We start from the raw sequence: 26,341 nt of genomic DNA on the forward strand, positions 1-26,341 counted from the left end.
AACAATTATGGCACTTGTTGTTGACGTTTAAGACTTCTTACTTTCTTTCTTTTTTTTTTTTGTCTGCTAAAAAAAGCCATAAATTCTCATTTAGTGAGTAATTTGGTATGGTGTATAAATGACATTAATGAAAGTAAACCAAAAGACAAGTAAATAATAAATGAAGGACATGGAAATAACGATTATTGTTTGTTTTTTGAGACTTGAGAGAAAAAACTTAAGAATTTTCCACATTTGGTCCTTCGAACCAAACATTCTTTAGAATACAAATAGACTTTACAATAAATATTCGTTTAATCAAGACAACAAATGTCTTGCCTTTGAAAACCAAATAAATAACAAAGGAAATCTTTCAGACAAAACTTAAGAAATTGTATACATGGTCCTTCGAACCAAATATTCTTTAATATAATGCAATAAAGTTTATTTAATAATTTTTAAATATTAAAATTGTCTGTTAGCTGAAAAACTTTGATTTGAACATACCGCATTAAAAAGGTTTTATTGATATAATATTAATAATGTGTTTTTTATACCAAAAAAAATCATACAATTTTACAATTTCCAAATTTTTATTAACGAAATTTCAAAAAATTAAAAATATTTTTTTAATTTTTAATCAACTCTAAATTAGAATTAAAATTCGTGGAAATTTTCTTAAAATACAGCTCGTAGTTTAATTGCTAATATTTAATTTCAGATGGTTTCTTTAGGTTGCTAATTCACGAGCTCTTAATTTTCAATTTCTGGAACATTATTAACCCTACAGACCTCTACAGTAAAAATGATTAAAAATATAAAATAGATTAAATTTAGTTGAGACTTTAAGACGAAACTTAATAAATTTGGGTATTTGATCCTTCGAACCGAACATTATTTAGGATATAAGTAGACTTTACAATAACTTTTCTTTAAATTTGAAATTGTCGCCTTGCCAACAAAAAGGAAATACTTTAATAGTATGCAATCAAGTTCATTTCCTAATTTTTCATAAATTTATGGTTCGGTTTTGATTTTTTTAATTTCCCTTCTTTTAACTGAAAGGTCAACACTGCTCCTGTCATCACTATTCCTCTCAACAGGCATCCGTCAGTTGACTCCCGTCAAAATTTGAACAAACTGCGTCATTTAGTTTATGTTTGCAAGCCATTGATAGCAGACTATCGCGTGACTTGAGGAGAAAATAGAAAACTCTGCACCATCAATTTAAATGGTAAAAAAAGTGGTTAACTGAATTTCGTTGTTACCGTACAAGCACGGAAATGCCGAACTTTCTGAACGCCCAGTTGAGGTCTGTCGAAACAATTGAAAAAATTCACGTTATGGTGTTGGCCAATTTGAAAAACGTTATTTGTCACCAGGAAAATGCATGGGTGCAGACATGAACAGTTTCCATATCAAAAATCCATGAATTAGGCTACGAATTGCTCTCTCATTCTCCACTATTCTCGTTCGAAGGACCAAACGCCAGCTTATGTATTTGTTATTTCAATAAATTAAATACATAATTTATTATTAGGTAATAAATTTTAAAGAATTACAATTAAAATCAATATGTCATAAATGAATTACCAAATTTTTTGACCTTTTCAAATATGCTGGTTCGAAGGACCAAAACCAGAATATTTAATATTTCAATATCAATCAATAAGTTTGTATCAAAATTATTCAAATATTCATTTCAAATATAATCTTCAGCTATGTGATATTGTTGGTCCCTCGAACCTAAAATTCTCTAAAAAGAAATTATTATGTTTCTCCAGACAAATAAAATATTGAAATTCTCAACATTTATTTCAAAAGCCATATCTCCATTTTGTTATAAAAATAATAAGCTCTTCAATTTTATGTTACTTATTCATCTAGACAATATAAATTATGGTTTTAATTTACATTTTCCTAAATAAATCACATTGAACCAAGAGACAAATCTAAAATTTCATTGTAAAATTATTAATTAGCAAAGATATTCAAGATAGAAGCATGTTAATTAAATTTAAATAAGACCAAGAGATTTTTCGTCTACACAAGTTGGTATTTCTTTTTTTGTGTTCTTGCAGTTTTATCAGTTTTGAAACACAACATGATACTGATGTCGAGTTTCTAAATAATAATACCAGTAACTCCCATCTGACCAGAGCAATTGAAAATTGTATAACAATTGAACTTTATGCCAATAAAGTTTAATAGTGATTTGAAAAATGCTGAACATTTCGCTCAATTTGTGGCAGCAAAACTTTGATTCTCTAAGGTTCGAGAAACAAATTAATAACGAATCATTAGCAATATCGATCGAGATTTGATTTCTATTACAATGATTCGTTATTTTAAATATTCTCGGATTTAATTTATTGAGATATATTTGCTATTATGAAAATTCATATTTTTAAAAATTCTCGATAATCTTAAGAAAATGTTTGCTCGAGAATTATTCGCTTTTGGGAAAGTTCTCAAACAAATGTTCGATTGTTTGGTCGTGTGGGTTATTTTGTATCTATGTATGTATGTATGTGTCTGTGTGTGTGTGTGTGTGTGTGAGTGTTAGTTTATGTTTATGTGTGCTTGTGCCTGTGCAGTTAATATTTAGGGACTTTTTATTGTTTTTGAAATGAAACAAAAAAAAAAAAACTAACGCCCACCACAATAAATATAAAAAACAGACAACAACACAAGACAAAATGTAATATGCAAACAGTAAAGGATAACATTCTAGTTACATTTTAATACTGTAATCTTGAAACTTTAAAAACTTCCTCCTAAAGCTAGGCAACACTTTTAAGAAATGCTGATTTTTCAAAAGCAATCTAGTTCATTTAATTATATTTCAAATATTTATAGGCCGATTTTGTTAATTTTCAATAGCAATATATATAAAACTCCATAGAACATAAATATTTACATCATTGATATTTAAACTGTCTCTGAGCTGAGAAATTTTTATTTAAACATACCAAAGATATTTTTTTATATTTTCTTATTTCTTAATTTTAAAATTCTCCCATAATTCTCGCCACAACTGCCTAGCAAGAAGATATATATTTAATACTTTCTTCGTGTCGTGTTAAAGCATAAATTTACGACTTAAATACGCGTCCAACAAAACAGCAAAAACAAAAACTAAATAAATAGCCATCAACAAAACTGAAATGGAAAGATGGCAACAAAATCGAATACCCAGCATTTATGTTAAGGCCCAGGAGAAAAATTGTCTTTTTTTTTGGGAAAGAAAAGACAATAAACTAGAGTAACAGGCAAGTGGCACAAACAGAACAGTGGTAGACAAAGGCGTCATGTATTTAAAGACTGCTGCTTCAGCAGCAGCAACATTTCAACTTAAAGGCACGTGACTTAATTTTCTATGCGCTGAAACGTTTTCAGCTAGCTTATTTAACTTATTATTTTCTCATCTGCATTAACTACTTGTGACAACAATCTTGTCGCTATTGCTCAGGCTTTAGGGTTTTGTGGTAGAAAAATATATGTCTTTTTTTAAATGTTGCTAGAAATATGGAGACATTTAATGTTAAATATTTAAATTTTGTAATAAAAATTAATACAGTTAAGAATTAACATGTCGGCTGAATATTAATTAAGAAACATGTTATTGTAAACGTCCTTGGAATGCCATATATGAAAATGTTGTATGAGACATTATTTTAGAAATATCATTAAAATTGGTCCTTCGAACCTTAGTTATAATCATTTTCGAATATTCTGATGCAAAGCAAGAAAACTAATTTATTTTATAGTTAATAATTTAATTCATTTCAAAGTTCGACCAAATATTCAGTTTCCAATTATATTTTAAAATAATAAAATTTATCAAAAGCAGTGCAATATTGAAGCGACATATATGGTCCTTCGAATCCCAATATTTCAGTCTTCAAATACTTCCAAACATTATAAAATCTAATATTCTAATATTAATTGAAACCAGTCCTTCGCAACTAAATTATTTTCTTAAATTGTTTATGTATCCTTTAAATATTCTGGTTCGAAGGACCAAAAACAAGCATATGCGTCTGATATTTCAGTAAATTAAATAGATTTTTAATACAACTTACAAAACCACGTGTTTTAAAATTACAGTAGTTAACAAAAACAACTCAATATAATGCCAACTTACGAAAATCACTAACGAAAATAAATTATTGAATTTTTAAATGGAAAAAATTTGTTTGCTCTTTTACTCAGTGTAGTTTATTAGATGGTCGGTCTTGATCGAATATACTTTCTTACTTGTTTTTGTTGTTATGACATATTAGTCGTCACATTGTGCCTTATTATCGCTTACAATATCGCATAAATGATAATGCTTGATTTGTATTAAAATAAAAAGGTTTGTATCACGTTCACTTTTCATAAATGGCCGTACAAAGCTCATGATATCAAATGATTTTGTATAGGATTTGTGTCATAAAGATAAACAAATATTAGGATGATAAACCATTTATATTTTTTCATAGAAATTTTGTTTATTATGAAACCACCAACAACCAGGTAATAGTTGGACAGGGTGTTTCCACAAGAGATGTGGCATTTAAATTGACAAGTTTTAAGGTGTGGTGAATTTCTACAAAATTCACCACTCCCTTAATACATGTAAAATTGTAAATAAATAACAGAAAATCGATGAAGTAGCTTTTTGAGAGGAATATTTTGTTGAAAAAATATTGGAATTTATGATTTCACAACAAAACTTTAAAGTTGTATTTTGTCTTCCATTTCTATATTTTGTTTATTAATTTACTTATCAAATTATTATGTAAATAAATTTATTTAGTTGGTATTTAACTTGCTTCGAAAATTTTGGATTTATATAGAAATGTTTTAAGGTGTGGTGAGTTTCTGCAGAAATTCACCACTCCCTTAAACGTGTTAAATTGTAAATAAATAACAGAAAATCGATCAAGTAGCTTTCTAAGAGGAATATTTTGTTAAAAAACATTGGAATGTAGGATTTCAGAACAAAACTTTAAAGTTGTATTTTGTCTTCTATTTCTACATTTTGTTTATTAATTTACTTATCAAATTATTATGTAAATAAATTTATTTAGTTGGTATTTAACTTGCTTGGAAAATTTTGGATTTATATTGAAATGTTTTTAGGTGTGGTGGGTTTCTGCAAAAATTCACCACTCCCTTAAAACGTGTTAAATTGTAACAAAACAGTAAATTGTTTAAGTTTCATTGAAAAATATTGGTATTTAGGATTTCAGAACAAAATTTTGCCTTTATATACAACATTTTTAAGGTGTGGTGAGTTTTTGTTGAAATTCACCACTCCCTTAAAACATGTTAAATTGTAAATAAATAACAGAAAATCGATAAAGTATCTTTTTGAGAGAAATATTTTGTTGAAAAAATATTGAAATTTAGGATTTCACAACAAAATTTTAAATTTGTATTGATTTTTTTCTTCATTTCTATATTTTGTTTATCAATTTACTTATATTCAGATAGTTGGTTTTTGTTTGGTAAAGTTATTAGGTGTGGTGAGCTTTTGCAGAAATTCAACAGAAAATTGTTTAAGTTTCATTGAAAAATATTGATATTTAGGACTTCAGAACAAAATTTTCATAAATTTTGGCTTCAAATAGAACATTTTTAATGTGTGGTGAGTTTTTGCAGAAATTCACCACTCCCTTAAAACATGTTAAATTGTAAATAAATAACAGAAAATCGATAAAGCATGATTTAATGAGAAATATTTTGTTGTAAAAATATTGGAATTAAGGATTTCAAAAGGATTCTGGAAAAAATTTTCATAAATTTTGGCTCTATACAGAAAATTTTTAAGGTGTGGTGAGTTTTTATAGAAATTAAATAACATAAAACTTTCAATAGATTTTTATATTTTGTTTGTTAAGTTATTTATGTAATTGTTATTTAAACATTTTTATATAGCTAATTTTTAATTATCTTGCACATTTTTGGCTTTCTGTTTTTAAGTTTCTGCAGAAATTCACCACTCCCTTAAAACAGGTTAAATTGTAAGAAAACAGAAAATTGTTTAAGTTTCATTGAAAAATATTGATTTAGGAGTTCAGAACAAAATTTTCATAAATTTTGTCTTCATATAGAAAATTTTTAAGGTGTGGTGAGTTTTTATACAAATTCACCACACCCTCAAAACTTGTTAAATTGTAAATAAATTGCTTAATTTTCATTTTAAGACACACATTTTGTATTTTGTACCCACAATCTTCACATAAAGTCAACAAAAAATTTTCAACGATTCTTTAAAAGGTTAATTATTTTACCAGTGATTTATATTTATAGTTTTTAAATTTAAAACATAAAAAATTAATATTTATATCATCTATTTATTATTGAAATATATAAATAAATTTATTAAAAAATGTCTGTCTACTTACAAATGTCATCATTGCTCATATTTTCCAAATAGTTTATGATGAAATAAACAATAAATTGTTAAACAAACAGCTGATTAACAATTTTCTTGTTATCAAAAAGGTTATGAAAAATTGTGTAGGTTTTTTATTTTTAAATTATACTACTATTCTTCTGATATCAACAAAATATCAAAAGAATTTAATACCCCAAGTTAAACTTTAATCAATCAAATTTTTATTTCAAATTTAACACTTCATGTGAATCACACTGGGAATTATGGCTAATAATATTTTTGTTAGAGCCTTTTTTATTAAGAATTTTGTAATATTTTTTATATTTTTTTTTATTTTGACGATAATTTATTACAAAAACTATTTGTTATTATTTAACTATTAATCTTTTTCGAGCACCGTTATTTTGTTTTTGATTTTTTTCCGTTCCGCTATTCAAACTTGTTAGTAATAACGTTTAAAGGGTTTAAATTTTGTTATGCGTACCCTCGTTTCGGTTTGTTTTGTTTCACTTATCTTTTTCACTGGCTTTTTTTTAGTGATATCAGTAGATTTTTGTTACTGCTTTTAGTTAATCTCTGTTGTTTTTCTTTATATTTTATTAAAAAAAAAGAAGATAAATATGTTTATATTAAAAAAAAATCCACAATAATGGCAATAAAACGGCTGCTGTAATTCAAATTAGTTATTTTTTCTCGCTCTTCAATGTGTCATTGTCAGTTTGTGTGACAGTTATCAAACAGTTTTTGTTTATTTCACTGTTAACTGGCTCTCTGCTGGTCTGTTTGTCTAAAGAGGGTGATAGGTTGGAGTGGTAAGACTAAAATACTCAACTATAACCACAAACGTGCGTTACAGTCCAGTTACTGTTTTGTTTAGAACGATTTTAGTTTTGAATTTTGCTTGACTAGAGACAAATTCTTATCAATTTGTACACCTTTCGGAGAATATTAGCTATCAGACAACTACGTTTGCCCAGATCTATTTTTTTTTTGCTTTCAAAATTATCTGTTTTTTTTTTAAATTAATTTAAAATTATGGGAATTTTTTTGTTTATATTTGTGTGTGTGGAAATGAGTAATATGTCGTAGGTAGTTTATTATGGTGGATAAATCAAATTAGTTAAACATTTTTGATAAACAACAACATTTGCTTAAGGAAATTTTTTGTTACTGTTTTGCTTAAAAACTTTAATAAATGATAAGATAAATTTTGGGTGGCCACATTAAATGAATCAAAAATAAACAAATAGGCTTTCTTTTTTAATTTAAAAAGATTTTTTTGGAATTCTCGTAAAGACTTTAATTGAGAATCCCTCACAATGACAGATTAACATTAAGTTCATTTTAGTTGAGCAGTTTTTAAAAGATTTAGACAAAAATTTTAAGTAAATGTTTAAAAATAATTTAATTTTCAAAAAGGAATTTGTTTAATTTCATAATTAAAAAAAAAATATTTTACTTTTTATAAAAATTTTTTTAATTTCTTATTTGAGAATTAGTCAATTATACTTCGATAAATTTTCATATTTGTTTTAGATTTTCTGCCATTTTTTTAGACATATAATTGTTTTTTTTTTATAAATTTTAAACTTTTTTTAACATTACAAAAATGCCTATCAAATTTTTAAGGTGTGGTGAATTTCAATAAAAATTCAAAACTCTCAAAACATGTAGAAATTAATTGAAATTTTGTTTTAATCAAGAAAAAATTAAGAATTATTAACAGAACTTATTTTTGAAACAAAATTTAGTAAACTGTTTCAATATAAAGAATAATATTTTGACCAAAGTTTTTAAATATTTATTATTGACAAAATATTGAATATTTAACCATTTTAATATAATATTTATTGCATTATTTTAAATTTATATACATTTTTAACTAGCTATAGGTCATTTTCGAGGTGTGGTGAATTTTAATAGAAATTCAGCACACTTTCGAAACTTGTTAGAATTAATGAAAATTTGATAATTTTCATTAATTGTTTAAAAATATGTTACCAACATATTAAAATATGTATAAATAAAAACTGAATTTTTAAACAAAATTTACAGCAAAAAGTCCTTTTAAATTAATTAATTTAATATTTAATTAGTAAAATTAAATATTTTAGGGTATGAATAAAAAACATATATAGGTTTGTATTGCGTTAAAGTGAATTTTGACTTGCCTTAGGCAATTTTCGAGGTGTGGTGAGTTTTAATAGAAATTCACCACACTTTCAAGACTTGTTAGAAGTAATGAAAATTTGATAATTTTCATTAATTGTTTGAAAAGAAGTTACCAATATATTAAAATATAAATAAAAACTGAATTTTAAACAAAATTTGCAGCATAGTGTCCATTTAGATTAAAATATTTTAGATTTTTTACAATATTTTAAGATATTAATTAGTAATTAATTAAATTAATTATTTTAGCATATGAATAAAAACCTATATAGGTTTAGCTAGCATTAACGTGAATTTTGACTTGCTGTAGGCAACTTTTGATGTGTGGTGAGTTTTTACAGAAATTTCACTACATTTCAAAAAAATTTCTAAATAAAAAAAAATTTGATTTTTACAAATCTTAATATAATAGATAATAAAAACTAAATTTTGGCATAAAATTTTGAAAAATAATTAATTTTAATCAAAAAAATTTAGCACTTTTATGTTTTTTTGAAACAGTTAATTATTATTTGAAAATATTTAATATTTTAACATTTTAGCAAAATGGAATTTTTGCTTTGATTTAGAAAATTTATGTTATGTTCATTTTTATAATTTTCTTTAAATGCCTTTAGAATTATGTATTTACAAATAAATTAAAAAAGTGCAAATTCACCTTTAAAAAAAATTTGTTTAATTTTACACTTTTCATCCAATATTTCAGGATTTTCATAAAATTTTCATACATTTAGTTATTATTTAATTAAGATAAACTAAATTTCATTTTACTGTATTGATTTTGGCTTTATATAAGCAATTTTAAAAGTGTGGTGAGTTTATAAAGAAATTCACCACACCTTTAAAAACTGTTAAATTTAAAGATTTTTTAAAAATTTCTAACAACATAGTAGGGTATTCATTCGACTAATGATCGTTCGATTAATCGAATAATTTCTTACGAATAATTATTCGAACAATTTAAAAATGGCCATTTTTGATTAACGAATAATTCGAACAATTTTATGTAGAATAATCGAATAAAACGAATAAATGTTCATATATATTTAAATTTATTAAATTGCTTAAATATATAAATATTACTGCAAGAAGTTACAATTCTAAAAACAAATCTTTCAAAATTTTTAACTTAGGACTTGAACCAATGAAAATAAAAGGTACGGAATAAAATATTTGTTATTTAGCTGGCGAAATATTAGAAGAACCGCAATTAATAATTAAAATTTTAACTTAGATTTTAAAACGGTCGTCGAAAGTGATATTGAGGATGACATTCATAATGATTACATTGAAATATCATAGATGCTTTTGAACTCAACGATGTTCAAAAGCATCTTTGTCTAACATAGTAATAAACTTTTTGCGTATTTGTAAATACGTCAATCATGCACTGCCTGACTTCAAATTAGCCACGTTCACTGACAATGATATCAAGCTTTGGATAGATTCCCTTTATTGTGTAATTCCCCAAGACCACTTTATTGAGCAAAGATTCGGCAACGTTGATAGAGCTTGATGTATAATACAATTTGTTATAAATAATTTAGAAATAGTGAATAATTAATTTACTAAAGTATTAGTTACTCAATTTAAAACCCGTATTAATTAACGACATAAAAAAGTTCTTAATGCGTTTATATTGTATTTGAATTCAGGATCATGTCCAACTAGCTCAAATTTTTTAAAGCATAAACGGAAACTAATGGTTTTGCTAGTCAATTGTTTTGTAGATTGTTCGGGAGTTAATCTGATCAGAATATTTCTGTTGAAAATTTAATGATGGACTTTGTTTTCGAATGTTTTTTAACATTATCAATACTTGAATTGTTAACTTTAACGTTATTTTTTGTTTTTCTTTAACAATTAAATTTAAAAAAACCGACATCAAAACTTCATTCTTTATTCGAATAATTCGATTAATTTTAAACGTGTGATCGAATTATTCGAACAAGTTAAAATCTCTTATTCGAATTATTCGTTTTATTCGAACAAGAGAAAAATCGAATAATTCGAATACCCTACAACATAGCAAAGCGCTTTTAGTTTTTGCATTAAAAAAATAAATACTATTTAATTTTAATCAAAACTGCAAGTAATTTTAAATTTTATAGTAATTTGACATTATATATTTTCATTTTAATCAATAAATTCCATTTATTTAGGTTTATAAAACAAAATTTTGGAAAATTTAAAAGTTGATTATGAATACATAATACCTTAAAGGGATATACAAATATTGTCAGTCTTAACAATCAACCGTTTTTATGGCTTTTTATAAGCAGCAATATTGATTTTGAGATTTTATCAAACCACGAAATCAAACCCATTTCTAACACACCTTACAATTAAAAGCGGAATAAAACAAAATCATAAATTGCTATTAAGAAATAGAACAATAAAATTTTTAAAATATTCCCAGTCATTTAGATATAAAGACTCATATAACCACATCTATTTCAACAAACAAATATTTTAAAATAACACATCTGATCTGTTAGTGTATCAGTTCAGATTCTACTATTTACTTAATTTAATTAAATTACTTAAACTTTATCACATTTAATCGCCACCAATTGTTAGTTACTTACAACTTTTGTTTAATAATTTCATCATGTCATTGAGTTAAAATGTAAATATTAAATTTTAAATCTTTTGTTATCTCAAACAGATGAAAAAAAAACACAATTTTATGGTTAGTTTATTTTGCAAAAATTTTGCTTAAAAAAAGTATTTTATTTCTTAATTCCTCCTTAAACAAACGCAACACGAGGCAACACTAACCTGCACGTGATTAATGCTATTTTCAGTTGTTTATTTATTTAAGAAAATAAAAAAGTTTTCATAAACCTCAAGATGTTTAAAAAAATGAGAATTTTAATGTGGGAGTGTTATAAAAAAATCTATTTCTCTAAAAAAAGCCAATAAATAAAATAAATAAGTATCATTCATCATTAACACATTTAAATAAGATTATTGGTTTTTCTTATTAACACTTTAAATAATTTTTGGGGTGGTAGAACTTTAATTACATTTTGAATTGTGGGAAAGCTTTAAATAAATGATAAATTTTATGGACTTATTTTACTGTTATTGCTGTAAAAGTATCTAAATAAATAAACAGCCCTAAAGTATGCTGCAAAGCTTGTTTTAAAGTTATTAGTGTATTTTAAAGGGAGAAAATCTTTATTGTATTTGATAGATGAGAAACATAAAGAGAATGTGATTTAAGTACAAATGGAAATTAAACACAAATTATATGTATTTAAAATAGTTTTTTTCAATAATCTTAAATTTTTTAGCATTAATTTTAAATTTTAAGGTTGCTGTTGAGTTTTTTGAGCTGTGGTGAGTTTTTATAGAAATTCACCACACCTTTAGATCTTGCTAAAATTGAAGAATAGCTTAAGATTTTGCAAAATATTTAGGAATTTAAAAGAACTGAACACATTTTAAAAAAAATTTAAATAGATTTGAAGATTATAGTGCAATCAATATATTTTCAATACTTATTGATTAAAACTCTCACAAAATACAAACAAAAATTATTATTAGCTAACAAAATTGTTATTTATTTTCAAACAATTTGTTACACGTGAATATTGCAAACAAAAATATCTATTTATAAACACCCACTTCTAACAACAACAAAAAAATAGAAATCGGCAAAATAATTAATATTTATATTTCAAAATAAATAACAATTTCCTACAAACCATTAAGTGCAAAACTGTGTTATGTCAACATAGACAAATAAAAATAAAGAATATTTTTAAATCTAAATTTAAAAAAATGCGTTTGAAATATAAAAATATTCATTTCTATTTCGTTAAAACGCGACGATGCATCACAAAATGGCGACACATAAATTCATAAAGACATTTTTGAAATATATTGAGCCACACAACACATAAACGAGAAAATAACTACATAAAAAAACGGCAAAATAATTTGATAATAAAATTAAAAAGAAAAAATCTCTGCTTTTACAAAAAATGCGTTGTTGCATTCATGCATTCACTACAGATTTACGGCAAAATTCTTTAGCTGTGTTTGTTTTTAGCTTTTAGTCTAAATTTAGATTTATTTGACACGCTGTAACATGTGAATATAAAATTTAAAAATAAAAACACAAATAAATGCATATGCATGCAATCAATCAGGCAGCCAGCCAGGAATTGTTAAGAACATGTTTGAGAAGAAAAAAATTATGACTGGTCAGGCACATTTTAAAAAAAAATACAATTTTATAAATTGTTTTAAACTTATAATACTTATAATAAATTTGAATTTTAAGCATTTTTTGTTGAAAATATTGAAAAAATCTTTTAAATTAAGCCACTTAAGAGGTGTGGTGAATTTCTTGGAAAACTCACCACAATCCAAAAATTATGACAAAACATGGGAAATACAAAATTCTTAAATAATTTAACTTAATTATTATTAAATATTTAGTTTTTTGATGTTTTTTCTTTTATTCAAACAAATTTATTAATATTTTTACAAAAAATTCTTTCAAATGAGGAAAATAAAAATCTTTTAATGAGCGGTAAGTTTTGCTTTTATATTCTACTGTTCAAAATTAGAATTTTAATTAATTACAATTCATTTAAGTACCATATTATATTTTGGTTATTTATTGTATAAAAAAATAATTTAAATTTACAATTTTTTGGGGAGTGATAAATTTCTATAAAAACTCACCACTCTCAAAAATTCATATAAAACATACGAATTACATATAGCTATATGATATATAAAACTTTAATAAAAATTATTACAAAATAGCCAATTTCAGGGTGTGGTGAATTTCTTTCAAAACTCACCACACTTAGAAATTTATATGAAAATATCCACAACTGTTGAAATAAAACTAAATAATTAAAAAAGTTCAAGAAATAAATTTATTTTAAGGTGTGGTGAATTAAGTTTATATCCAAAACTCTGAAAAATAAGTCAAACTACAAATTTTATTTAAAAAAAAAATAATGTATTATCAAAAACTAATTTATTTTTTGGTTATTTATGGATAAATCTTTCAAATACTCAACATTTTAGGGTGTGGTGAGTTTTAATAAAAATTCACCAAACCAAAAGTTACATATAAAATATACAAATTTATCATAGCTATATAAAATATTAAACATGAATAAAAATTCATTTTGGGCTGTGGTGAGTTTAGCTTATATCCTAAACTGTGAGAAATAAGTAAAAATACCAATTTTTTTAAAAAAAAATAATGTATTACCAAAAACTAATTTATTTGTTGGTTATTTATGGATAAATCTTTCAAATACTCAACATTTTAGGGTGTGGTGAGTTTTAATAAAAATTCACCACACCAAAATTTACATATAAAACATACAAATTTAACATAGCTACATACATACATATATAAAATATTAAACATTAATACAAATTTTTTCAAAATAACCAAGTTTAGGGTGTGGTGAATTTCTTTGAAAACTCACCACATTTAGAAAATTGTTCAAGAAATAAACTTCTTTTAAGGTGTGGTGAGTTTAGTTTATACAAAAATGGTAAACAAAAATGCAACTAAAAATACTTTATAACGAAAAAAAATTTTTTTATAACAAAATTATTTATTTTATTTTGATATTTATGGAAAAATCTATCAAATACATAACATTTTAGTGTGTGGAGAATTTCTATAAAAACCCACCACAACCAAATTTGTATATAATACATAGAAATTAAAAATAGCTATATGAAATATTCTACATTAATAAAAATTCTTTCAAAATAAACAATTTTGGGGAGTGGTGAATTCCTTTCAAAACTCACCACTCTTAGAAATGTTTATGAAAAAGCCAGAAATGTTGAAATAAAACTAAATAATTCAAAAATATCAAGTAATACAACTCCTTTAAGGTGTGGTGAGTTCAGTTTTACTTTAAATTGTGATATAAATGCTCATATGGTAACAAGAATTTAAATAATTGTAATTTTTGGTGAATTTCTATATTAACAAATATTATTTCAAAAGAGCAATTTTTAAGGGAGTGATGAGTTGAGGTTTTAACTAAAAATGTGCAAAATATGTACACATACCTGTATTGTAACAGAAATAAGAATTATGTGCCATATGTATTATAAAATCATTCAAATACAAAATATTTTTGGGTGTGGTGAATTTCTATTACTGTTACAGAAATACTAATTATTGGCAACATTATAAAAATTGTATTTATTTGTTGGCTATTTATAAAAAAATTCTAAATACAAATTTTTTAGGGTGTGGTGAATTTCTATTAAAACTCACCACACCTAAAAAACTGCATGGAAAATATAAAAATTGTTTAATAATGGCAAAACTATAAAGGATATATATAAATCTTTATTTGCTCAATTCTTTAAGGTGTGGTGAATTCCTATAAAAACTCAACACAACCAAAAAAACTGCATAAAAATCATAACAATTAAAAAATCACGCTAACTAGCTACAAAATTATTATTAAAACACATGTTTAAGGGTGTGGTGAGCACTAAAACTTGCACAGAAATATTGTACATTTTCTAATAATAAACATTTAAAGCCATAAAATTAAAATTATCGTATACAACAAATCTAAGCATTTGTTAAACATGTTGTAAAAAATTACATGTCATTAAATTTTCACAAAAATTTTTAATTTAAAATGATTTTTTCCTCAACTAACAATAGATTATTTGCTAGGAAATTTTCTCATTAGAACAAAACTTTAGCAAAGATCAAGATTTCTTATAATATTTTCATGTTTTAGCGTTTGTAATTTTAAGTTTTTTTTTTTTTAATTTTTTAACAAATGTTCACATTCGTGTTTACGTACATGCAAATTGTTTATATTGATTTCAATAAAAACAAGTGAAAGTTTATTTTGCAAACTTTGCAATATACATATAATTTTCGTTGTAAAATTTTGTCTAAAATTAGGTTTTTAATTTCTTGCTCAAAAATTATTGTAGATTATTCATATTTGATTATTATTTTGTGAAAAGAACCACACACACATTTGAAAGGAATTACCTCAAGCCATCAACATTGCCGTCATCAACATCATCATCATCATCACGATTGCATTTACGAGTAAAATGCAATAATAAAATGAGCCACCTTTACAAATAAAACATGATAAATTTATGAACTGCAATTACAATTTGTTGTTCATTTATAAATTCTATATTTTGTACAAAAATTTTGGCCACAGGTGGTAGCGGTAAAGATGGTGCGATTACTAAATACAAAATGAATATAAATTTATTCATATTTCTTTAAAATGTTTAATAATTCTTTTGTAGGGTTTTTAGCAAACTTTGCCTCTTTCTATTTGCATTTAATTGCTAGTAAAATAACAAAAAAATATTGTAAAATTATAGTTGCCTTGAGTTATTCAAAAATAGTTTAATAATACAATTTAATGCCGCTACAAATTGATTTAAGTTTTCCTTACATGTTTTCTTTCTTTCTATTTTTCTATAATTTGCAATTATATGTACAAAAAAAAATAAATAAACGTATTTACCCTATAAATTATATATAATTTTAGTTGGCAAATTGCTTAAAACTGTTGCTGCTGATTTAGTGATAAATGTTTAAATTTATGAACTTTGATTTTTGTTATTCTAATCACTCACCTGCTAATTCGACATCTGTGAAAGGTTTCTTTTTAACAGACTGCAAGAGGCAAAAGAGAAAAAAAAACACATCAAAACGTCATTTCAATTTAACAATTAAAATAAATACAGTATAAATAAATGATTGTAGCGAATCTTTGATAACCTTCTCATTAGTAAATGTATGACCAATTTAGTTTGTTCAGTGTCCAGGTATGTGTGTGTAAAACACGCTCACATCCTAAATACAAAACCGAAATTAATGAAATTCATCAAGAATGTTTATCATTGACCTAGGCTAATTGCTATTAAATATCAGCAAAATCAATTCAGCAGAATTAAAGTTTTCAACCAAAATGAGAAACAAACTCGAAAAAATTTGATTTTTTCAAGCAATTGTTGTAGTAATATGTGTATGAGTGCATATAAAGCAAATCTGATGAAATTAACATATAGGTTGGAACAATTTCTCCGGAATATTTTTTTAATAATTCTCGAGAAATCTTTGTCTGGATATTTCGGGAATTTCAGTACTAATTTGCTTCGTAATATTACTATGTGGAAATTACAAACGGCATGACAAACTTATGCATAAATGGCAAACAAATGTAAAATAAATTTCACTCTTTTCCCCCTCCAAATGGTTAACCAGGATCGGTGCCTGGTTTACATAGTACCTTGCACAGTGGGGCAGAATCAAAACATTTTAGACATATTGGGTGTATGACTTTGAGGCCAAGAACGAATCAAGCCAATATCGAATACTCTGTTCCAAAGTGAAACGTATCCCAGAGAGAGCGTTCTCCATCGATCGAAACAAAGTCGGACAGTAAATCGGAAGGCAAAACTTCTCAACCTCTTCATTCTAAATAGTTTTTAACAGGTATTGCAACATGTGAACTAGCATTGTCATGATGGAATATTACGGTTTCATGTCTGGCCGCATATTCTGGGCGTTCTCCAGCTAATGCTTGCTTCAAACGAATGAGTTTCATTCGGTACAGGTTCCCTGTGATGGTCTGGTGAGATGTCAGCAGGTTATAATAGATAGGACCCTTTTGCTCCCACCAAATACAGAGACTTACCTTAGCGTTATGAATATTTGGCTTTGTTGTTGATTCGGCTGGTTGGCCGATCTTCACATGGGATCTCTTACGCTTCGGGTTATTATAATGGATCCATTTTTCATCGCAAGTAATGAATCGGTGCAAAAATGATTTTTTTATAGCGTCCAAGGAGCATTTCGGACATGCAAAATTGTCTTTCAAGTTCTCTCGGCTTCAATTCCTGCTTTTGGATGAATCCTGCTGCTTGGAATCGTTTTGAAATTTGCTGCTTGGATAGCAGCCAATGATTTTGCAAGCTCTTATTGAGTTTGACAACAATATTCATGGAGTAATGACTCCAATTCTTGCTCTTCAAACTTTTTTGATTGGCCTGAGCGATCTTTGTCTCCCGTGTTAAAATCACCACATCTGAACCGCACAAACCATCTCTCGCACTTAGAAACCGATGGAACACATTCGGCATAAGCTTTGGTCAGCAATCGGTGTACTTCTAAGGCACTTTTAATAAATTGAAGAAGTAAAGCAAACCTTCCCTCATATGACGCTTTGTTTGCACAAAATTCAAGATTGTTGTTTACATTATAATGTTCAATAATTAAAAAATTAAAAACCCGCGTTCAAATTGTAAATCCCATATTTTTAAATCATACGAAAAAACTCGAGGTGAAATTTAAAAAAAAAAAAAATTAAACCAAAGAAATAACGCATTTTGGATGCAGATATTTATAATAAAAAAATAAAATTTCTAGAAAATTTTTTGGACAAGGTATTTGCGAAAAACCAACTAAAATCAAGGAAAAGAACTAAAATTTCAAAATTAAAACTTAAATATCTTTTAAAGTATACCAGATTTAAACTGAATTTTCTTTATTTTCCTATTTACTTTATAACAATGTAAAATTCATTGCATTCTGTCCATATTTGTACAAGTTTCAAGCCTTACATGTACAAGTTTCTGAAAGTACACGATTCGCTCATACTTCATTTTTCAATGGGACTAGTATTTTAGAAGATATAGATTTATTATCACTTTTTTCCGATAGGGCCCACTGTATGAAGTACGATTAATAAATATTAAGTATACGTCACTTATACACTTTTACTAAAAGATTTCAAAATAGTTCCAAAACTTTATTAAGAATTACTAAATTTAATTTAAAAACAATTACTATTTAATGAAATTTTTGCTTAATAATTTTATTAACATAAATTCAAGCTACTTTAATTTCCTGCTAGTAATTATTTATCCAAAAATAATTTCAGATTTGTTCCGCTTTAATACACCAAATTAACAAATTTTATTAATTATATTAAATAAATAAATATTTACTTACCTTCGGTGTACGCTTCCCCAGCAATGCTGTGCCCAGCATCTGAAAATGAACAAATAAAACAAAAGCAAATTATGTTATTGAAACTTTTATTAATTTGTGATAAAAAAAATATTTACTAAAATATTCATAAATTTATTTATGACTATGGAGAACAACAAATTTATAGTATATTTTTAAGCGTTTCAAAAAATATATTAAAACAAAAACAATAATGTTTTAATTATAAAGAAAAAATTGTTTATTAAAACCACATAGACAAAAACCTAGACAGGCGCAAATAAATGGACAAAAATATCCAAAGAATTAATTAATATAAGGGTGATGCAAAAAACTGAGATTTACGAAATCAAAACAAATTTTATCATTTAACCATTCCTTTAATGAATTCATTATGAATTAATTCATAGGCTTAATTCATTTGCACTACAAATATATTGAATAGATTCCTTTGAGTATTCATTCTTTATAGAATTAATTCCTTATTGAATCATTAAGAGTTTCATGAATTCAAATCTATTAGAAAATTGCTTTAAAAATATATTGAATGATTAAAATTTTCATCAATGCAAATCTATTACAGAAAGGCTTAACTCAATTTGTATACCCATCAAAATGGGAGGTATTTTGATTTTGTCATTCCCTGTTTGATAGCAGACACACATTAGTATATATATTATCGGTCCTCATAAGATTCTAAGACGATCTAGATATGTCCATCCGTCCGTCTATCTGTCTGTATGTTGAAAAAACGATAGGGCCCAGGCTTTGTTAATAAGGTTTGTTTGGTATTGAAAATGGGCAATATCAGTCCATGATTTCAACAAGTTCCTATACAAATGTCTGCCGGAATACTGTATGAGCAGTCATAAATATGTGTGTGGTTTATGCGGAAATTCTGATAAAATGTTGCACAAATTAGTTCTAAGTATTGTTGAAATTAAATTAACAATTATTTGGGTACGACAACAATATATTGTTACAAAGAACACAGTATAGTTGGCGTAACCATGCCCAACCATATTTTTTCTCTGCCTGTATATATATTCATAATGAAAAAACAAAAGAAAACAATTTTAAAACAAACAAATATGTATGTAAATTAAATAAAAGTCATATATATTAATTAAAATAGAACATATGAAATAGTAACATTTCAAATGTGCAAATATTAATCTATACAATCAACAAACAAAAAACAAAAACTACAAAGTAAAAATTTTAACAAAATTTCAAAATTTAAAACAAAACAATCAGAAAATTGTTTTCAAAAAATTTTAAAATTTCCTTACTACGTGCACGTTATAAATTATAGGAAAATTATAATAATGAAGACGTATGACGATTATAGTGACATTGATTAATTGTGAAATTTTTATTTTATTTTTAAAACAAACAGATTTTGTGGATTTTTTTTTTGGTTGCTTTTAATGCAAAGATTTATAAATACTTTAAAGAATGCATACTATTTGTTATGGGGGCAAAAAATTAAAATGAAAATGTTTTTTTTAATATAAATCTTGTTTAAAAGGGATTTGAAATTTTTTTTAAAATAAAATATTTCACCATTGTTAGGAAATATTGCTAATATATTTAGAATTTCCGAAAAATTCTATAGTTTTCTATTTATTAATAACATTTTTAAAAATGCTTTTATTGTTATTTCTAATAATAAATATTTAGTTTAGAAGGTGTTTAGAATATGTTGAAGAAATCAATTATTAGATACTTGCAGTGTTGAATGGTGTTTTTGGTCAGTTACGCCCTTCATCAGTATTTGAATATTTTGAGTGTCTGTAATTCTCGTTCACTCTATAATTTTATTTGGATAACATCTTTAGTAGTGTCCAAAAAACCGGCAAATTTATAAAACCGGTTTCCGGTTTAACCGAAAAGGTGTTTTTTTGAAAAAACCGGTTTTGATTTTTATTTTTTAAAAAAACGGATTATACGGTTTCGGTTTTGTCTTCAAAAAAACCGGTTAACCGGTTTATATTAAATTTAGTTTAAAATTTTAGAATTTTAAGGCAATTATTTTATATATTTTACGAAATATTATCAATTGCAAAAATTTTCTATATAATTAATCAATATTTTTAAAAATGGTTAAATGAGCTTTTGAAAATATATTTCATTAAAACCGGTTAACCGTCTTACAAAAACCGTTTTTTCAAAAAACCGAAACCGGTTGAGTTTATAAAGATGAAAAAACCAGTTGACCGGTTTTCGGTTTCGGTTTTGTATACTCTAAACTTTAGCTTCCCTAATTTATAAATAAAATAAAATAAAAACCTATTAAAATTTAATTTTCATTATATATATATACTATAGCGGATATATTGATGTATGAATTATGTATGTATGTAAGTTATTTGGGGGCTACGGAAAGTGGAGTTTCATTAATCCATTACAACCAAAAGTAAAAAAATTGTTTTGTAAGCAAATTTGGCGACAAATGACACTTCCAACACTGTGAAGTGTTACTCAAACATGCTAGGCACATAAGAAGAGAATATCTTCCAATCTAACAATTGAAGATGCCACACATGTGAACATGCTATAGCTCTTTTGAAAACTATTCAATGATGGCATTTCTCTTGAACTCGATTTTTTTTAAATCTTATCTGTCATATATTCTCACTTAGTTATTGAACATTATAGTGCAAAAAACTATTTTTTTGGTTCGAAAATGTCGAATTCTGAGCCACAAAAGCGTCATATGGGGGAATTTTTGCTTTACTTCTTTAATTTGAAAAGAGTACCACTGATTTGCACACCGATTGCTCGCAGGAGCTTATGGTGAATGTGTTTTATCGGTTTCAACGTGCGAGAGATGGTTTGTGCGGTTCAGAAGTGATTATTATGACATGGGAGACAAAGATCCAGGAATTGGGGGCATTAATTCTTGAAGATTGTTGTCAAACTCAACAAGAGCTTGCAAAATCATTGGGAGCTACTCAAGCATTCATCCAAATTCAGGGAAATATGGTACCATAATAAATATTTTTGACGAATTGAAGTCGAGAGACCTTGAAATACAATTTTGCATGTCCGAAATTATGCTTAAACGCTATAAAAGAAAATCATTTTTGCACCGAATCATTACTTGCGATTTAAAATGGATCCGTTACAATAACCCGAAGAGTAAGAGATCGTATGTGAAGCCCGACAAAACAGCCGAATCGACACCAAAGTCAAATATTAGAATGAAATGGTTGGGAAGTTTTCCCTCACCCGCTTTATAGTCCGGACCATGCCCCGTTCGACTACTATTTGTTTCGACCGATGCAGGACGCTCTCTCTGGGATACGCTTCAGTTTGAAACAGAGTATCCGAATTGGGCTTGATTAGTTCTTGGCCTCAAAAGATGAGCAATTCTTTTGGTTCGGAATCTATATATCCCGCATTTTAAGTCAAACACCCAATAGTTAGTATTTGGTTTGGGTCGTCACCTTTTTTATTGCTGTCCACATGTCAAATAAATGGACACGCATTAAAAAAAAAACAAATTTTTTGTCTACCTTTAAATCAATAACAATTAAATGTCTAGTAACACCATCCAATAAATTCAAATAAATTTAAAAAAACATTTATTAAAATCATTCAAAAATTTTGCTAAAATGTTTAATAAATTTACATAATTTTAAATCAATTCAATCAGCAACATGTTTTCTTACTTTTTTGAATGAATTTGTTCAAAATTTTTTGCATGTCAAATTCATCAAAACATTTAATAGATTATTTTTTTCAATAATAAATACTAGTAAACAGATTTTTAGCAGACTACAAACGAGTGATGAGTTCTCATGTGTTTGACATTTAGAAAATTGTGAGCACAAACTCAATAAACATTTACATGCATCCCGGCAGTTTTAAAGGTAACAATTGTAACCGCTGTATTACCAATTACACCGATCTTCAGTCGTTTTTACCATAACCATTTCAACATTTTTAAAAGTTTTTATACCCTTCACCTTCGTGAGAGGGTATTCTGGATCCTTATAGATAGCGGAGTCGATTAAGCCATGTCCGTCTGTCTGTTGAAATCAATTTTCTGAAGACCCAAGATATCTTCGGGATCCAAATCTTCAATAATTCTGTCAGACATGCTTTCGAGAAGTTTGCTATTTAAAATCGGCAAAATCGGTCCACAAATGGCTGAGACATGAGGAAAAATCAGGACAACCTCGATTTTTGACCTACTTTTTAAAAAAAAAAATTTAAAATAACAATTAGAAATTTTTTTCCAAAAAATTAAAAAAAACAACTTTGGAAAAAAAATAAATTTTGTTTACCTAAAAATATTTAAAATTTTTATTTTGAAGTATAATTTGGTGAAGGGTATATAAGATTCGGCACAGCCGAATATAGCGCTCTTACTTGTTTTTAATAATATTATGATCACTATAATTATGCTGAAGTTAGCATTCACATGGTTGTAGCAATCATATATATCATTGTGGTAATTAAGTATATGACTGTGACAACCAATTTTATGATGAATCAATATATCAAAATATGATGATCTCAGATTATGATAACAATAAGCCGAGAGCAACACAATATGGTGAAGTATTACATCATAAAAATTGTTGCCACAATCATACACTTAATTACCACAATCATTTATATGATTGCTACAATCATGTGAATGCTAACTTAAACATAATTACAGTGACCATAATATTATTACAAAAACTTGTAAAAATATTGAAATGGTAATTCGCCTGTCTAATCCTAGTCAGTAGGTTGTTGGGTAACTAGTAGTAATATTTAATAGCTAACACAGTCGTACACGTCGAACATTCATGGTTTGCCCTGACATAAATTTGTATCAAAGTCTGTCCAAAAGCATGAGCATGTTATTAAATTAGAATTGTTTTTTTTAAGCAAAAGAGGAGGTATGAATCTATTTTAGTTCTTTCTTTTTTTGTATGCAAGTGTTTTTAATTAGTTTTCTATTATAGCTTTTGTTTATAATTAAATTAAATTTTTTTTTAATTTAAACTAAATTAAGAAAAAACTAATTTATAAAACTAATGGCTAAATTTGTGCTAAACTTATTTTTATAATTAAGTTTTTTTTTTAAATTTTTGCCAAAAAGCACACACGCAAGAAAAAAAATCTAGAATTAATTTTTCCTTTTTTTTAACCTTCTCAACATATTGTTTATATTATTGGCCAGTTGATCAATTTTTCTTTAATTTTTTTGTTTTATTATTATTAATTTTAGTTTTCTGCCATTGTTTAGTTGATGTAGTGCAAAATTTTATTTTTTTGTGTTGAGTCTATTGGAATATTATCTTTAATTAAATTTGTTCTATTGTTGTTGCTCTAGTTGTTGCTGTATTAGTGTTTATTTTAAATATACAAAATATTATTTTGTTTATAAACAATTTCAAGTTTATTTAACATAAACAAAATATATAAATTTAATGAGCAAAACGAGATGTTTGCCCTGGTCTAATATTTAAAAATTGAATTTTTATCAATTATTTATTTTTGTTTTTTTTTTTATAAAATTCTAAAAGCAGACACTGCATGTATGGGTAGACTGTTAATTAAGAGTTTTATAAGCTGCAAAAATTTAACATAAAGTTATATTTATCGCTAATATATTTGCGATATTTGGAGAAATATTTAATAAGTCTCTTAAATATTGCTCTACCTGAAATAAATCTCTTAAAAAATACTACAACAACATATTACTTTTATTTAAACATTACAATAACAAACAAAACAAAAGTAGCAAAATTGATAAGACAAATATCAAATTCTTTGGAGTTACTTTACATTTGGCTTCATAATTTTTTTCCTACTGAACCGATTTGTTTGATTTTCAATACCAAACAGCTTAGAATAATAATAAACATTTCTGGTGAATCTCATTAATATAAGTTTTGTATTTTACACTTAAGCTTGATTTACACACACTCACTAAATAAATCGATTACCAGCAAGAATAAAATAATATTTATTGGGGATTTAGAATAGATGGCGTATCTTTTGAACGCGGGTTTTGTTTTTAATATCTTATATGTAATTTTGAAGGGTACATATCTGTCATTTATTCTCACTTAGTTATTGAAAAGTATAGTGTAAACAACAAAGTTTTTTTTTCGAAAATGTCGAATTTTGTTCCACCAAAGCGTCATACAGGGGAAGTTTGGCTTTACTTCTTTTTTTGAAAAAAAAAAAAAAATGCCGCTGATTTGCACACCGATTGCTCACAAAAGCTTATGGTGAATGTGTTCCATCGGTTCCAACGTGTCAGAGTTAATTTGTGAGGTTCAGAAGTAGTGATTTTAACACGGAAGACAATGATCGTCCAGGCCAGCCGAAAAAGTTTGAAGACCAAGAATTGGAATCATTTCTCCATGAAGATTATTGTAAAACTCAACAAGATCTTGCAAAATCAAAGGGAGCTACTCAAACAGCAATTTCAAAACGTTTGCGAGCAGCAGGCTTCATTCAAAAGCAAGGAAATTGGGTATCATACGAATCGAAGTCGAGAGACCTTGAAATACAATTTTGAAGGTCCGAAATGATGCTTGAACGCTATAAAAGAAATAATTTTTGCATCGAATCATTACTTGCGATGAAAAATGGATCCGTTACGATAAACCGAAGCTTAAGAGATCGTATGTGAAGCTCGGCCAATCAGCCGAATCGACACCAAAGTCAAATATCCATGGCGCTAAGGTAATGCTCTGTATTTGATGGAAGCAAAAGGTTCTTATCTATTATGAGCTGCTAAAATCTGGCCAGACTATCACTGGAATGCTGTACCGAACGAAACTGATTCGTTTGAAGAAAAATGCCCAGAATAAGCGGTCAGACATGAAAACATAATATTCCATCATGACAACGCTCGGTCACATGTTGCAATATGTGTTAACAAATTATTTAGAATGAAGTGGTTGGGAAGTTTTTCCTCACCCGCCTTATAGTCTAGGACGCTCTCTCTGGGATACGCTCCTCATTAGAGCAGAGTATCCGAAATTGGCTTGATTCGTTCTTGGCCTCAAAATATGAGCAGTTCTTTTGGCTCACATCCATATGTTGCCAGCAAAATGGGAAAAGGTCATAGCTAACAATGGCCAATACCCTGAATAAAATTATATTGTACAAATGTTTCAAAATAAAAGCTAAAAATTTAAAAAAAAAAACGTTTTTTGAAGTCATATACTCAATAGATCGTTATAGAATCTTCAAAAACTTTGAAAGCTTTTTAAAATAATTTAAGTGCGTTTTTTAGCAACTGTTACAAGAGTTTTTGAAATGCAAAATCAGTTATATTTGCATTTATTTTATAATGACTTGGGTATGCTTGGGCATTAGAGGGTTAATAAGGTCTGTGCTAGTTTGTTGATGGTAGGTTTAAAAAGTGCGATAGTTTTTATATCAATCAACTTCTGATTAATTTATTTTATTATTTTGTCTTTACCTCCAAATGATTGTAATCGGATGCTTCAAGTTTGCCTTCAGAGGGACTTAAAACTTCAGTCTGAGCTTCCGCAAATTTCATAAACTTCTTTTTAATAAACATCTAACTAATAAATTGATCACTTAATAAATTAAATTATAAAACCGCATTTAATTTAAATGTGTCGTAAATTATTAATATTCATAGGTTTACAAAAATTGTTTATAATCCACCACACATCATCCACAATAATTTAAATTATTTAATGGAAACTCCCAAAAACAAAAATTTCATTAACATTTGTTATTGTTTTGTTGGTTTAACGTTTATTGTTTTTTTGTTTGTTTGTTAATTAACAATTACC

At 26.4% G+C, this 26,341-nt stretch overlaps 1 protein-coding gene across 3 annotated transcripts in view; it reads right to left on the reverse strand.

Annotated features, from left to right (window-relative positions):
• Eip63F-1 (Ecdysone-induced protein 63F 1) overlaps nt 1-26,341 on the reverse strand; it is a 122,188-nt gene that overhangs the window by 78,303 nt on the left and 17,544 nt on the right. For 2 of the 3 annotated variants that reach the window (XM_065506358.1, XM_065506357.1), the window contains exons 2-3: nt 18,555-18,593; nt 16,175-16,214 (exon numbers count right to left, since the gene is read on the reverse strand). In XM_065506358.1, coding sequence (XP_065362430.1) covers nt 16,175-16,214; nt 18,555-18,593 — 79 coding nt within the window. Of the gene's footprint in view, nt 1-6,377; nt 6,538-16,174; nt 16,215-18,554; nt 18,594-26,341 lie in introns of those variants that run through there. The other variant, XM_065506360.1, reaches the window with a different exon arrangement.

This window comes from Calliphora vicina, chromosome 3 (assembly GCF_958450345.1).
Source record: "Calliphora vicina chromosome 3, idCalVici1.1, whole genome shotgun sequence".
Classification (NCBI taxonomy): Eukaryota; Metazoa; Arthropoda; class Insecta; order Diptera; family Calliphoridae; genus Calliphora; species Calliphora vicina.